The following is a 13576-nucleotide window of genomic DNA, read 5'->3' as shown; positions in this document are numbered from 1 at the left end:
GTGTGAGTGTTTGATTGGTTCAGATGCTCCGTCCATCACCACCCCCTTTTGTACCACTAAGTAATTATCCACTACCAGCATGTTGTTTACAGTATCAAATAGGTGTAATACAGGAGACATTGCACACACCTGGTCAGCACAGAGGACTTGTTCGAATGTATATCACACACATTCACAGGATCCTTCTAAGTGATGGGGACAAATATTATAATAAGCGGTGGAGCTTGGTGCATTATGGGTCTGGGGAGCATGTCCATAAATCACCATGCTAATGCTTGATACTGAAACAAATACTTTGTGAAAAATAAGTTGCAGTATTCAAAACGCAACACCAGATGGCAGAACAGTGTACAGCATGTGATCTACAGATTTCAAATCTGTAAACTGACTCTTACAGGATACGTTTACTTGTGATCAGATTATATGCAGCATTGACACTGGTAGAGTGGGTTTTTAACTGTCCAGTACAGTGGTGAGTATGGGCTCTCAGAAAGTCACAAAGTACATGAGAGACTGTAACTCAAATTGCGAAGAGGAATTGCAGTGACTTTTATAAATCTTGGGCATCACAAAAATCATAACTAAGTACTTTGTGTTAATTTTATTTCTTGTTCCCCTACTCCAGACAAAGGATAAACATTTTCTTTTCCTGTTGCTCAACATGCATGTCTTTCTCCGGGATTTATTTTAAAACTTGCAACAGATTAATGTTTAGAAATTATGGGGCATATTTACAAAGAAGTGACGGAGCGTGGCGTTCAACTTCTTGGCTTAACTACGCGCTCTGCCAGATCTGAAACGCAAGGCTGCACTGTGTTTACAAAAATACGTTGCAGTCCTGCAATTCCCACTGCACTGGTGCTAAATTTAGCTGCCTAGCGCTAACACAGGCACCCTTGAATCATAGTGCAAGGGTGCCTGTGTTGTGGGAAATTGTTGTATTTGTGCAAGAGGGTGCCCCTTCCTGCACATAAACAATCTTAAATGACGATTTGTAATTTCTATGTGTGCTGCTTTGTGCAGCACACAGTAGTTGCAACTCGTTGTTGTTAAAATTATTGTTTATGTGCCGTAAGGGACACGTTCCTGCACATAAACAATCAAGGGTGGCGTCTTGCTGTTTTTATGTGTGCTGCACAATACAGCAAATATAAAAACAGCAAAAACGAGGCAAAATAAAGCATTTCTCCTCGTTGCGCCCTGTTAAGACCAGGTTGTCCCTGGTCTTAATTCTGGTGCTGCCCCATATTTACGCCACTCCTGTAAATATGAGGCAGCGTCAAAATCAATGGGTGGAACGCCCACCGCAACACCCATTGCCCACCCCTTTCACACTAACTATAGCGTGAAAGGGTGCCTTATTTACTGGGCAGTGTTAAGCCACATTAACTGCATTGTAAATGAGGCGAAGCCCGTGCAGCCACCACAACGTCAAGAAAAGATACGTTATGGTGGTGATCGTGGCCTGTAAATATGCCCCTATTTATTTTCTGCTTGCTTTCGGCGCCCAGCAATGTAGGCTCTTTTTAATGGATATGCCTTTGTTTAGTTGTTCTTCGTTGTGGCAATAAAGAACTTCATTAATTATTTACTTTATTTCATGAGGTCTTCAGAAAGAAAGTGTGTGTTTTTATATAATGGATATGCCAGTGTAGTCCTGGACTGATGACAATACAATAAATACTACTTAACAATTCCTCCACCTTTGGATCCTGTTTCAGGCTTAACTTAATGTTCAGAAATTAATAAATGGAAATTAATATTTTATAAAGGGGGGAGCAGATGATCCAATTGCTGTTCCTTTACCAGGTAAATAAATATTACATAGATCTGTGTGCAATAAAACCGCGAATTGCAGATTCTGTTATGTTCCATCAACTTGTGTGCTAAAATGTTCTGAACACACAAAAAAAATATTTGATCATCACCATGGCACCAAGATGTTACAAGCAACATTTAAATGGGTATTTTTTTCATGGTGTTATGATGAGAAGAGTAGAATAAGCTTTGTAAAAACACATCTGACAAGCAAGCAGCTCAGGTAAAATAGGCTGCGTAGGCACTGGAAGTAAGGGTGCGGGGGGGGGGGGGAGTAGCGAAATAACTGTGCTGGAGGTCCAAGTGAACGAGTGACACTGATGTCTTAAAATGTTGACTTTTATCTTTTCACGTTTGCTGTGCATTCAAAGACATAGTTCAAACGTCAGGCTGCTTCATTTGACAAATTGCTGCTTGTTCTTATAATATGGAAATTGGTGTGCTTTTCTTTCTCTGACTGCACAGTGACAGGATTTTGTAAAATGATCTATGTGAAAATCTTGCGGGTGTGAAAAGAAATGTAAATACCTATAAATGAACTGTACACATATTTCTAAATAAATCAGCACTTAAGAGTGCACATATGCAGTGCTTTATTGGACTTTACTAGTTAATACGCAAATTACAAATATAGGATAATGCCAGATTTTCACATATCTTTTGTGCGCTATATAATTTTATCAGTAAAACTGAATGTCTTTGCAAATGTAGTAGCCATTTCAGTGGAGGATGTGCTGTCTGTAAATGACTGTGCACTATCTCACCACGCTTTAGTAATATATTTGCGACAGTGTGTTCCACATTGCACCACCTGCTACGTTCTTAACCCCTTCTCTGCGGGGGTAATTCCCCGTTGTGCTGGGGGGTGGGAGGGCGTGCACTTCGCCCCTGTGCTGATGACAAGCTCAGCTCATCATCTGCCACATTGCTTGTGTGCTGATGACGAGCTGAGCTCGTCACGGCCACGCCCGTTCCTTAGAACGCTCATCACAGCAGGGGAATTATCCCCGCGTGTGAGCGTTCTAACGGCCATGACGAGCTCAGCTCGTCATCAGCACACGAGCACTGAGGCTCGTCATCAGCATGGGAGGGGTTAAACCATTACCGCGAATGGATGTGGTTCATTTGCTACACTTCTTTTCTGATGCTTTGATTTTCACAATCCCTATGAGTTCAGTGAAGTAACATTGATGGCAGCTCTCCCGCCCCGCTGGAAATTGTTCCAGCACCACTGCTTGTCTGTGGTACCTAGTTGTAAACATTCAGTGCATCCGTATTCTTCTTGATAATCGTGTGCCTTGTACCCGTTCAGGAGGAGCAACGGGACATTCAGCAGAGCTGCCTGCATCAGATCGGCCACACAGTGAATCATCAACATACGTCAACATACCCATCTCACCTACAGCTAAAAAACAGCTTCACTACATGGAATTAGAGCTTCAAGAACCCACAGTTGGAATACGAGGTAGAAGCGATGTGCCTAAATTTCATGTATTGTATCTCCTACGGTTGGATAGTAGCTCCCAGTGTTAAGTAGTTATTCCTTTAAAGTGAAGGTTTTGCCAGTGAACCATTATAGGCACCTAATTCTGTGTCTTGCTTTTCTTGTTGGTGTGGTCTCTGGGTGGCATCTGGTAGTTGGAGCTATCTAGGTAGATGTTGGGTAGCACAGGTTTAAGACGGTGGTTTGGTGTTGGTGACGAGGAGGTATTCTGTTGTCCACACACAGAGAGGATGTTTGCATAACAGAATAGCATCTCCCACCCACCCCCATGCACCTTGGTGAGACCAAAAGTGCCTTCCATGCATACTCTGTAAAGCAGGCCTGTGTTTTCTACACTCCCCTGTACCAGACAATCCTTTTTCCCTGCTCCATCCTCTTGGCATGTTCGATTGTCTTGCCACCTGTCAACGGTAGGACGGTATTTCCTTTACAATTCATAAATGTCCATTTGTGCATTACGCACACTCCACAGAGCCAGCCATAAGGCAAGCATATGCTCACTGCACCTTCCCCAATAAAGCAGAAAGCTTTGTTCAAGAGCATATACAGCAAGTATGTCATTGCACACACATTGTGAAAAATAGAGTATGAATTCACTCAGACACACTTCAATAGCTTAGTTTCCTGCTAGTATGAGTCTTGTGAAGTGTAGGTGTATGCTGTGTGGTTTGTGTTCCCCATATAAAGACACAGAAGTGTCAACAGACAAAACTGCATGCCGAACTGCATGTCATAGTAGGTGCATCTGAGTAGTACACAGAGGCAGCAAATATGGTCCAGAATCAACGTTTGAAGACTATGTCTTTAGCACAAGTTTAGAATTAATTTAACAGTTGTATAATTTGTGTATTTGTGGAACAGTGTAAGCTCAGACACTTATGGGCCCATTAGGATGGCGGGCGGATTGCCCCCGCCAGGCCGGCGGTAGCCACCGCCGGCCTGGCGGGGGCAATCCGCCCATCATCCGTCCCGGAATGACCCCCCGCCATATTAGTATGGCTGGGGGTTCCGCGGCGGACGGAAAGACCGTCCGCCGCTTTTCCGCCGCGCTCGCCTTGCGACCAGGGAGGAAAAGGGTTTCTATGGTGGCGGTGTCTATCAGACACCGACAGCCATATTAGGATGGGACATTTTAGATGCCTTTCCGGCATGCGGAGTCTGCATTGCCCCCATGGACTCTGGGGGGTGTGAGGGGTGCCCATGGCGGGTACCTATTGTACCCCTCAGCAGTTCCATGCACAGCATGGCAGGCACCGCGCGGTGCCTGCCATGCTGTGCATGGAAGTGCACTGCATGCCTTCCTGCGATTGTGGCGGGCGGTACTGAGTGCACCACCTGCCACAATTGAAGGAATGCAGGATGCGCCCGCCACTGTGGTGGGCACTTCCTAATGCCAGGCACGTGACCCCCGCCCTTATGGCGGGCGGTCCCTGGTACCATGAGGATGGCGGGCGGGCAAAGTCCGTCCGCCATCCTAATGGGGTCCTTAGTATTCGGGAACTACTGACCATTCCAATTGAACCATTGAGAATCTCCAATTGTTCTGATGTGCTGGCAGGCAGGAGGTGCTTACCATTTCCTATCAGATGGATCTTTTCTTGGAAGACTGAGAGGCAAAAGAGAGTTTGCATTCAAACAGACAATTTAATACTTGTGTAACCCATTTGGCCACACAATAAGGACTAGGAATCAAATCTAAAGTTAAGTGGGCTTATTACACGTTAGTAATCAATCCAATAGTTGCAAAAATCAAGAACATGTTGTAAATGTAAAGAAATACGACCACCAAATTAAGCCATTTTAGCAGATTCTTTCTTGACACTATGAAACATAAAGTAATGACAGTCAAAACAATAAAGGCACCTAGAATATAGATTAGGACGACTCTCCAGTTACTCTGCTCCTTCCTCCTAAACATGAATGGATTTTAAAAGCATTTAATCTAGCTCTAAGTCTAAATAAGAATGGGTCAAAAGGAAAAAGGTCTCAGGGGAATTTAGAAATATAGGAAGGTGTCAGCATTGTGAAAACTCCATTAGAAGTCTTGTAAACAGAGAAACAAGTGTTAGCATAACGCCACACTGATGCAAGAATAAAGTGAAGCAGAGAGGTCTGTACCTCTCAAAGTCCAAGGGATTTCTCCTTCTCTAACACCTTATAGAAGACTACTGAGCACTAATCAAAACTCACAGACACTTCATCATTCCCACAGAAAGTGTTGCACTTCAAGTGCACAGTTGCATCTTCAACTTTTCTCATCCCACAAAATCTGTACATTCACAAAACCTTGGGTGGTACATCATTGCTGATATATGAGGAATAGCATGCTTCTTCTGTCCATTAACTTTCCACATCTCTGCCTAGATTTACTTCTCAAGCCTCTCTATCACTAATACACATTTCTCCTTTCTCTAACTAATGAAGCTGTGAAACAACATTCACAAAGCACTCACAAGGGTCAGAGCTATACTGGACCAGCACAAATTTTCACTGTTTGTAACGCCTATCTAATATTTGATTCCTTGTGCGACAGAGTAAGGGATGTGACCCATATACACCCCCTAATCGTGATTAAAAATCACTTTAACACTTGACAGAAAATGACCCGCACCAAGGTTACAACAATTACAAAGTCTTGATTGAAGGTTTCAAATTTTCTTTATTCAATATTCCATTAAAAGATAACAGAATTGCCTGTTGCTAACGCGTTTCATCACATCCGTGACTTCTTCAGGGCTCAAACACGTAATTTTCTTGACAAGAATCACATCAGCCTTCATGCAGTGTAATTCTGTCGACGGAATTACAGCTGGGATACGATAACGGATGACGACGAATCGCACAAATGCTAGTTACTTGATAACAGGACCGGTGGAGGCTTGATCCGCAGGAGGTACTTTCCCTATCACGTATGATTGGATAGAATGATATTAACCATAACTATCTATTGAGAATATAAGACATTGTGAATAGATACACTGCATGAAGGCTGATGTCAAGAAAATTACGTGTTTGAGCCCTGAAGAAGTCACGGAAGTGACGAAACACGTTGGGAACAGGCAATTCTGTTATCTTTTAATGGAATATTGAATAAAGAACATTTGAAACCTTCAATCAAGACTTTGTAATTGTTTATCTGTGGGAAGTTTCCAAATGAATTTTCATGTAATTCTGTGACTTACATAATTTTGTCAAATACAATATTTATATATGTAACCTTGGTGCGGGTCATTTTCTGTCAAGCTGTGAAACACAACCTGCAGCAGTGACAACATACAAGGCAAGCAGAAAAATACATTTAAAAATTCAGGCTAAGTTGAATTAGCTTGGTTAAGCACTAAATTGTGCACTTTGGTTGCATGAATATATGTGCACACATAACTTCAAAATAACAACAGCTATATAGATGTAATTAAGTAAATGAATCATGAACAATGTAATATCAAATAAATGCAGTTGTAGCTTTATTGAATATTTTAACCTTCTTGGCATTTCTTTTAAAGGGTGTCTGTTTAAAAACATTGCACTTTAAAGTAGGACATGTAGGATATGAGTGCCTGGTTCACAAATGCCTATGAACTACCCACCAACAAAGTACATACTTGGCTTAAACATAATGCTTGTCAGGAGGCTATGTGCAGCATCTGAGTAGTACACAGAGTGCATATATTAGGCGCCATTCAGATTAATCACAACTAGCTCACTGCTGAAGGTTATAGATCATGTTTAGAACTTTACCTACCATGAATTTTATTGCCAACACTATGACTAAGTATGCTCATAACTCTACTCTTCTGGTTACAGGGGGTGGCTCCACCAGGTATGCACAGATTGATATTGCTGCGACTGAGACTGCACACAAAGTGGGAACCCAGCACGCTCAATTCCGCGAGGACAGACTCCAGGAACTTGAACAGAAAAAGAAGGGAGCACAACAGTAACATACCACACTGCGAGGCCTCCGGGTAGTTACGCGCTATACAAGTGCAATTTTTCATTTCATTTTCACTGAAGCCAAGGACATTTATTTACACCAACATAGTTTGATGAAAACTCAACGGAAAAAGTCTTTCATTCATTAACCGGGCAGGAAACAGAGCCTGAGAAAGGACATCACCGTGTACCATGTTTCTTATAGGATCAAGCTCTTTCCAAACACCCCAAGCTGGGACACTGTCTTTGTGGTGCAATTTAATTTAATGCCCAATGGGCCAACATTTGCAACATGAAGCAGTATGAAGATACATTAGAGTAATATGTTGAGTACTTGTTTTCTATTTGTTTAATTTATCCATTTTTACACTGAATGTAAAAGATTGTATTTATTTTAAGCACCAGGGCATTTGATTGAGTCTGTTTGTGCAGGTATATTCTTAAATACTCAGATTCCAAGGTCTTACAGTAGTAGGTAGATTAGTTTCATAATAGCCCTAAAAATACTGGCCTAGCCATACAGCTCTCTCTGCAACAAGGTTCATCGCATTCTAAGAATCTCGAGGTGTTGGGCGTGGAGTTGTACGAAAGACCGGGCTCAAAAGGGATTTGTAGAGTAATGATCCTTATACAAGCCACTTCACCTGCTGCTAAAATTCAATGAAAGTGTCCCTTGGCTTGGATCCTTTGTAGTCTATGAATGCAGGTGGGACTATGGCTTCAAGTTACCGCTGGCAAAAATTCTGATGATTGTGCAGGGATTAACTAAAGGTGCATGGAGGTATGCACTGAGTGCATGGCATTATCAAAGTCTATGTTGTAGTTGCTCTGATACCCTTTACACTCTTCAGATTGATTGGGTGGGCTCTCATTAATGTATAGTTTTATTTATTTTCAACTGCATCATGAGCTTCTATCCTGTCAACAGACTGATAGTTCGACATGCTGTGATAACAATCGTACTGTAATTATTTATCCCAAAATAATTTACGCAATCTTCTGTGCAAATTTTTAAAACAAGATTGGGATTTTCAAATTTAAAATGCAAGCATACACTGGCACACAGTTTTCATTAATATATGTTTTATAGCCAAGCTCTGCTCTATATTTCTGTGCTAGCAGTCATTATTTTGCAAACAGACTATCATACAGACATGATAGTAGGAAGCTTAGTGATTACCCCGGAAGCATGTTTTATCTTAGTGAAATTTTCTTGTAATAGTTTGGTTATGTCCTGGGACAGGTTTTGCTTTTTTCACCATTTGTAGTGGAGTTTTACAACTGTTCTATGGATACAAATCTGTCATGTTATTCTGTGTCACTAGTATCAAGAACATCCAATAATATTGATGAAAATTACAAAAAGGTTGATTGATCAAAGTAGGAGCTATTCATTCAAAATGCTGATGTGGTCATTAAACCTGCATAATTCTGTACATAGTCTGATTGAACACACGCGTACCAAGTACATAATTAGCCTAGTTATTTACAAAAGAGGGTAGTTTGTAATTGGAATCATTGTGTCACTAGAAACAAATATTTAATGCTGCTTCTGAACTTACTTTTGACCATCAAACGACGGTCTTAAATGGAAGTCTTATTCACTGATTCTGATATAGACATAATTACTTACAAAGACATGTAAAGAATAAGAAGCCTGACATCGAAAAGCTTTTGTGGTCAATTTTATTGCAAATTGGATCTTAAACTGGATAAAATGATTGTCTAAGGTTAGTTGTACAAAATACACAACATAATTATAAGACATCAACCTACTGCTTTGACTTTAATATGTCAAACTATGTTTCTATTTGTTTTTTTTGCTCTTAAAAGCAGCCTGCCCTTAAAGCATATTCATTGTCTTTTAAATTAAGATGTTGATGAAAAACAACGGTTTGCAGTCCTTTAACAGTAAGAGCTAGATTTGAAAATACAGTTTATTTCAATATTAATGAAGAAAGGCAATTGGATCACAAAAGTAGTGCATTAAACAACAATAACCTATATTATGAAATCATTGTATTAAGACAACAAAGTCTAAGGGCCTGATTTAGATTTCGGTGGACGGGTTACTCCGTCACAACAGTGACAGAAATCCCGTCCGCCAAAATATAAAACCCAGAATATCCTATGGGGTTTATATTTCGGTGGACGAGATATTTGTCACCGTTGTGACGAAGTAACCCGTCCGCCGAAATCTAAATCAGGCCCTAAATTATCTATCACGTTTTTATAGAATGTAGTTAACACAAAGATAAGTAAGCATCTTTCAACTGACACCCGGAATGAACAGAAACAATAAATGCATGTTCTTATCCTGGTATTATTCTGTTTAAAAATGTCTAATGCATGTTGATTTTATCCAACATGTATCATGAGCGTCTAAAGTTGAAATTTCATGACGTGGCGGGTGTGGAAAGTTGTATGTCTTGAGCGTCTGCTGACTTTGTAGATCATTCTATCCTTCTGAATCCTTCTGAAACGGGTCTTGAACGGAGTTGAAATGTCAGTCCTACGCTTATAGCACTCACATCTCCATGTAGACTGCAATATAAGTAACTCCTGTCCAGTAAAATCAAGGACAAGAGTAGAGGTAATCGGCCACAAGTTAATGCTTCCAGAACAGAAGTCATGCTACTTGGGTACAAAAAACATCTAAACAATTGTCTATCATTCCATTCCCTTTTCAAATTCCTTAACCCTGTCTCTGCAAAGCTAATTCAAATTAAAGATAGTATTATGAGTTTGGCTAGAGAATAACCTCTCTTGCTTTTAGCATAGCATCACATCTGTGAAGGGATCTTATGTTCAGATTAATTGATTCTGCAAACTACGCAATAGTATAGCTCAGTTAAATGAGATATGGCTAAGGTCTTATATCAATAGCAAATTTGATAGGCATATTGAAGCAGACTAAAGACTGGGTTGTGCAATATAAAAAAACTCCAGAATATATACTAGAACAGTTTGTAAGACCATTTGGTGTAATATGTAAACTTTAGAATAATAAGTGGGATTCTAATATTATAAGCACTTTTCAGGTGGAGCATCACTGATTTTAGTTGGATGCACAGATCTGCTTAAAAATGATGCATGAAGTGAATTAGTATCTGTACGGTAGCTTCCCCTGCTGCCTCCAAATATCATCCAGTGAGAACTGTCAGGATTCACTGGATGAAAGTCCAAGGACTAGGATCAAAGGAGACTTGCGAGTACAAGGGCACTTATATGGAAATTCCATTGTTCCTGCGGCTAGAGAAAGCACTTATCTTCACTTCAACAATGGTCCTAAACATATGCTTCAACAGGCTTGTCTTCTAAGAATTTTCCCTTGCATGGCGTTGGGAGAACCTTAGGTATTGCAATAACCAAATATTATTTTTCATCTTCTTCTCTATTTCCCATCACTTAAGAAAACCAGTGAACAGTAAAACGACTAAAAATACTCTGAGAATTAGAAGATAACTAAACAGTAAACAAGGAAGGGGAATGGACACCGAGTTTAAACTTATTTGTGGACTGAACTGTAAACCAACCACAACCACACCCACACCTCTTAGCAGATATGGGGCTGCTTTTTCCATTTCATAACCTCATGACTTTCATAAATTCCTACTGCAGAGGGCTTCATTGTTGGTTGCTGTCTTCTGGTGCATGATGCAGAAGTAATTGCCAAATGTGACATGCTCATTGAACACCTCACAAATGCAATCATCCTAGGTGTATCCACGTAGAAAAGTTACATTAAAATGTATGATGAATAGCCATCAAAAGCAGAAATATGTTTAAATGTAAATGTAATTTACTCAATGACTCAATATAATTTCTAGCATTGAGAAATCGTTTAAAACACGTAACTTTGAAGGATAATTTGTAGCACTGGTATTTTGTACGGTAAAATTCAAACTGTATTTCTACAAAATTGTATCATTTTGTTGCAGTTATTCTAAATATATTTGTTTGTTTTGTAGACAGAATTCAGTGGGTGCTACTTATATATTTTAGCTGATTTAAAATAACATTTTCTACAGCAAAAAAATCAATATTCCTTAATGATTTCAGAACTTGAAACAAAAATGCTACATTATATTATTTTACTTTTTATTTGATTATGATGTTTGATTTATGGTCTACTTAGCTTTCAGGTTTGCAGACTTCAATGTGTAAATTTTCGCAATGGAGATATCTGTGTAAGTAAGATATGTTATTTTTTACAGACAGTAATGTTTGCTAACTATGAGACGTGTAATAGTAAATTGGTTGGGTTGTTAAGTGTATTTGGCACTGCAAACATTTGAGGCACAAGAGCACATTTCGGCAAGGTGAGATAGAGAGACAAACAATACGGCAGCTACATCAGCACTCATTCAAATGCATAATATACTACAAACCTATTTGTTCTCTGTATTACAGTTGCATTTACCAACCCCCAATAAAATGATGTTCTTCAGTAATGCAATATATACAACGGTAAACATCCTTTACAACGCAACTTTTACCACGCAGTGCCTTTACGAAGCAACTTTTACAACGCAAACCATTACAACGCATTGCGCTGGGGGGCACTCTAGGATAGGGAATAGATTTAATTTACTATCCAACACCTTCCCTACTATCCACGGGGACTGGAGTTGGAATAGTAAATTAAACTATTCACTATCCAGCGCCAAAAAGCACTATGCGTTGTAAAGGTATTCGTTGTAAATACCACGTTGTAAAAGGCATGCGTGGTAAAAGTATGCGTTGTAACGTCATACATCCATATACAACTTTCCAGTTCATAAGGTTTCTTCTCCTGAGAGTGTGGCACAGGTGTAATTTACAATTACAAGAGACTGACTTGGCAACAACACAACACATACACAAGGTTGTGATAAACATTTCATTGTTGTAAAGCATTCCCGCCCATGATCACAACACTACTGGATTGCAAAATCAGAGGAACAATATTGTAGAGGTAGAGGTTATAGTAGACTGTGCTCCAGAGAGGAAGGCATGTCTTTACTGCAAAAGAGTAGTAAAACCGAGACAGCAGGATTTACACTAAAGAGATAACATTGATATAGAGCATATTGTTCAATGTGTTAAACTGATTTTGATTCGAAATGTGCAATTGTGTTCTGGTTTATTTATCATGAAAAGGAGTTTAACCCGACTACATTGAAATGGTGGTTCAAATTCAAAGCTCTAGGCAATGCACACCGAGCGGCCTAGAGCAAGAGTCCTATTTATATGAAAAATGCCATTTCGCGGTCACCCATTAAAACTCTTAACTATGATAACAGTATCCATAAGTTTAAAAAACATATGATTACTATAGACACTTTCCCTCTGCTCTGGAATGCTTTACCAGTGTGGTTATTTGGTGATACACTCTACAACATTTTGGAAGAGGTTGAAGGCTTTCCTTTCGCAACAGACAGTATTAGAACCATCAAAGGTCTTTCCAATTTCCATGTTGTTTATTGAAATTTCACCCCACTTCCTCAAGATCACAAGAATGTAATGCTTGTGTTATTAGGTTTTGTAGTAGTAAGTAACTACGGTGTACATGGAAGATGTTGCATCATCACAGATGAGCTGTATTGAAGTTATTATCAAAGACAGCTTCTCAATTCAGCACACATTGTCTGAAAAAGTAATGGTTAACGCACCTCCTCTTTTGCCATGATAATGCACACACAAAAATGCTGTGTAAATGATAAAAACAGCAATCCCATGCAAAGGGTTTGTGTTTTCACATACCGTAGTGGGTTTGCCAATGTTCTTCCATGTGGGAGAGAATGTTAATGCAATCATTGAAAACATTATCATTGTAAACATTAAAGAATCTACTGAACACAATTGGTCTCCAAATATTTTAGAAGCAAAATAGTTCGTGTTGCAGTACCAAATGCATGTTTGTATGTATGTATGTATGTATGTATGTATGTATGTATGTATGTTGTAACGTCAATGTATGTATGTATGTGGGATCATTAAAACTCGAATCTTGCCAAAAAAGCAACAGAGCACTGTGCCAGGTCTACCTAAGATTTAGAAATTGAGTTAGTGCTAAAGATAGAAATGGCACATACACAGACACATCTCTGGAGGAGAGGAACCATGACCCATGTTTCTTGCCACATATAGTAGAGCAGACTACAAGCAAGACCCTTCCTATTACCAGAGTCTAGTCAAGGCACAAGGACAACTTTAAAGGTAGATTTGGTTGTGTATTGAATGTTCTTAAGATTCACAACAAATTCCCAAGAAGCTCTGCTAAACTGCAGAGCAAACACTTAAGCCTAATGACATATCTTAGTATTATTTTCAATATAA

At 39.6% G+C, this 13576-nt stretch overlaps 1 protein-coding gene across 1 annotated transcript in view; it reads left to right on the top strand.

Annotated features, from left to right (window-relative positions):
- Positions 1–10392, top strand: part of DOK7 (docking protein 7) — a 564177-nt gene extending 553785 nt beyond the window's left edge. Inside the window, exons 9-10 of the mRNA XM_078678539.1 lie at positions 3131–3283; positions 7127–10392. Coding sequence (XP_078534665.1) covers positions 3131–3283; positions 7127–7263 — 290 coding nt within the window. The 3' untranslated portion in view covers positions 7264–10392. The remainder of the gene's footprint in view (positions 1–3130; positions 3284–7126) is intronic.
- The last annotated feature ends 3184 nt before the right edge of the window (positions 10393–13576 follow it).

The sequence above is a fragment of the Lissotriton helveticus genome, chromosome 2_2 (genome assembly GCF_964261635.1).
Source record: "Lissotriton helveticus chromosome 2_2, aLisHel1.1, whole genome shotgun sequence".
In the NCBI taxonomy this organism is placed as follows: Eukaryota; Metazoa; Chordata; class Amphibia; order Caudata; family Salamandridae; genus Lissotriton; species Lissotriton helveticus.
This window is presented reverse-complemented; position numbering and strand designations above follow the sequence as displayed.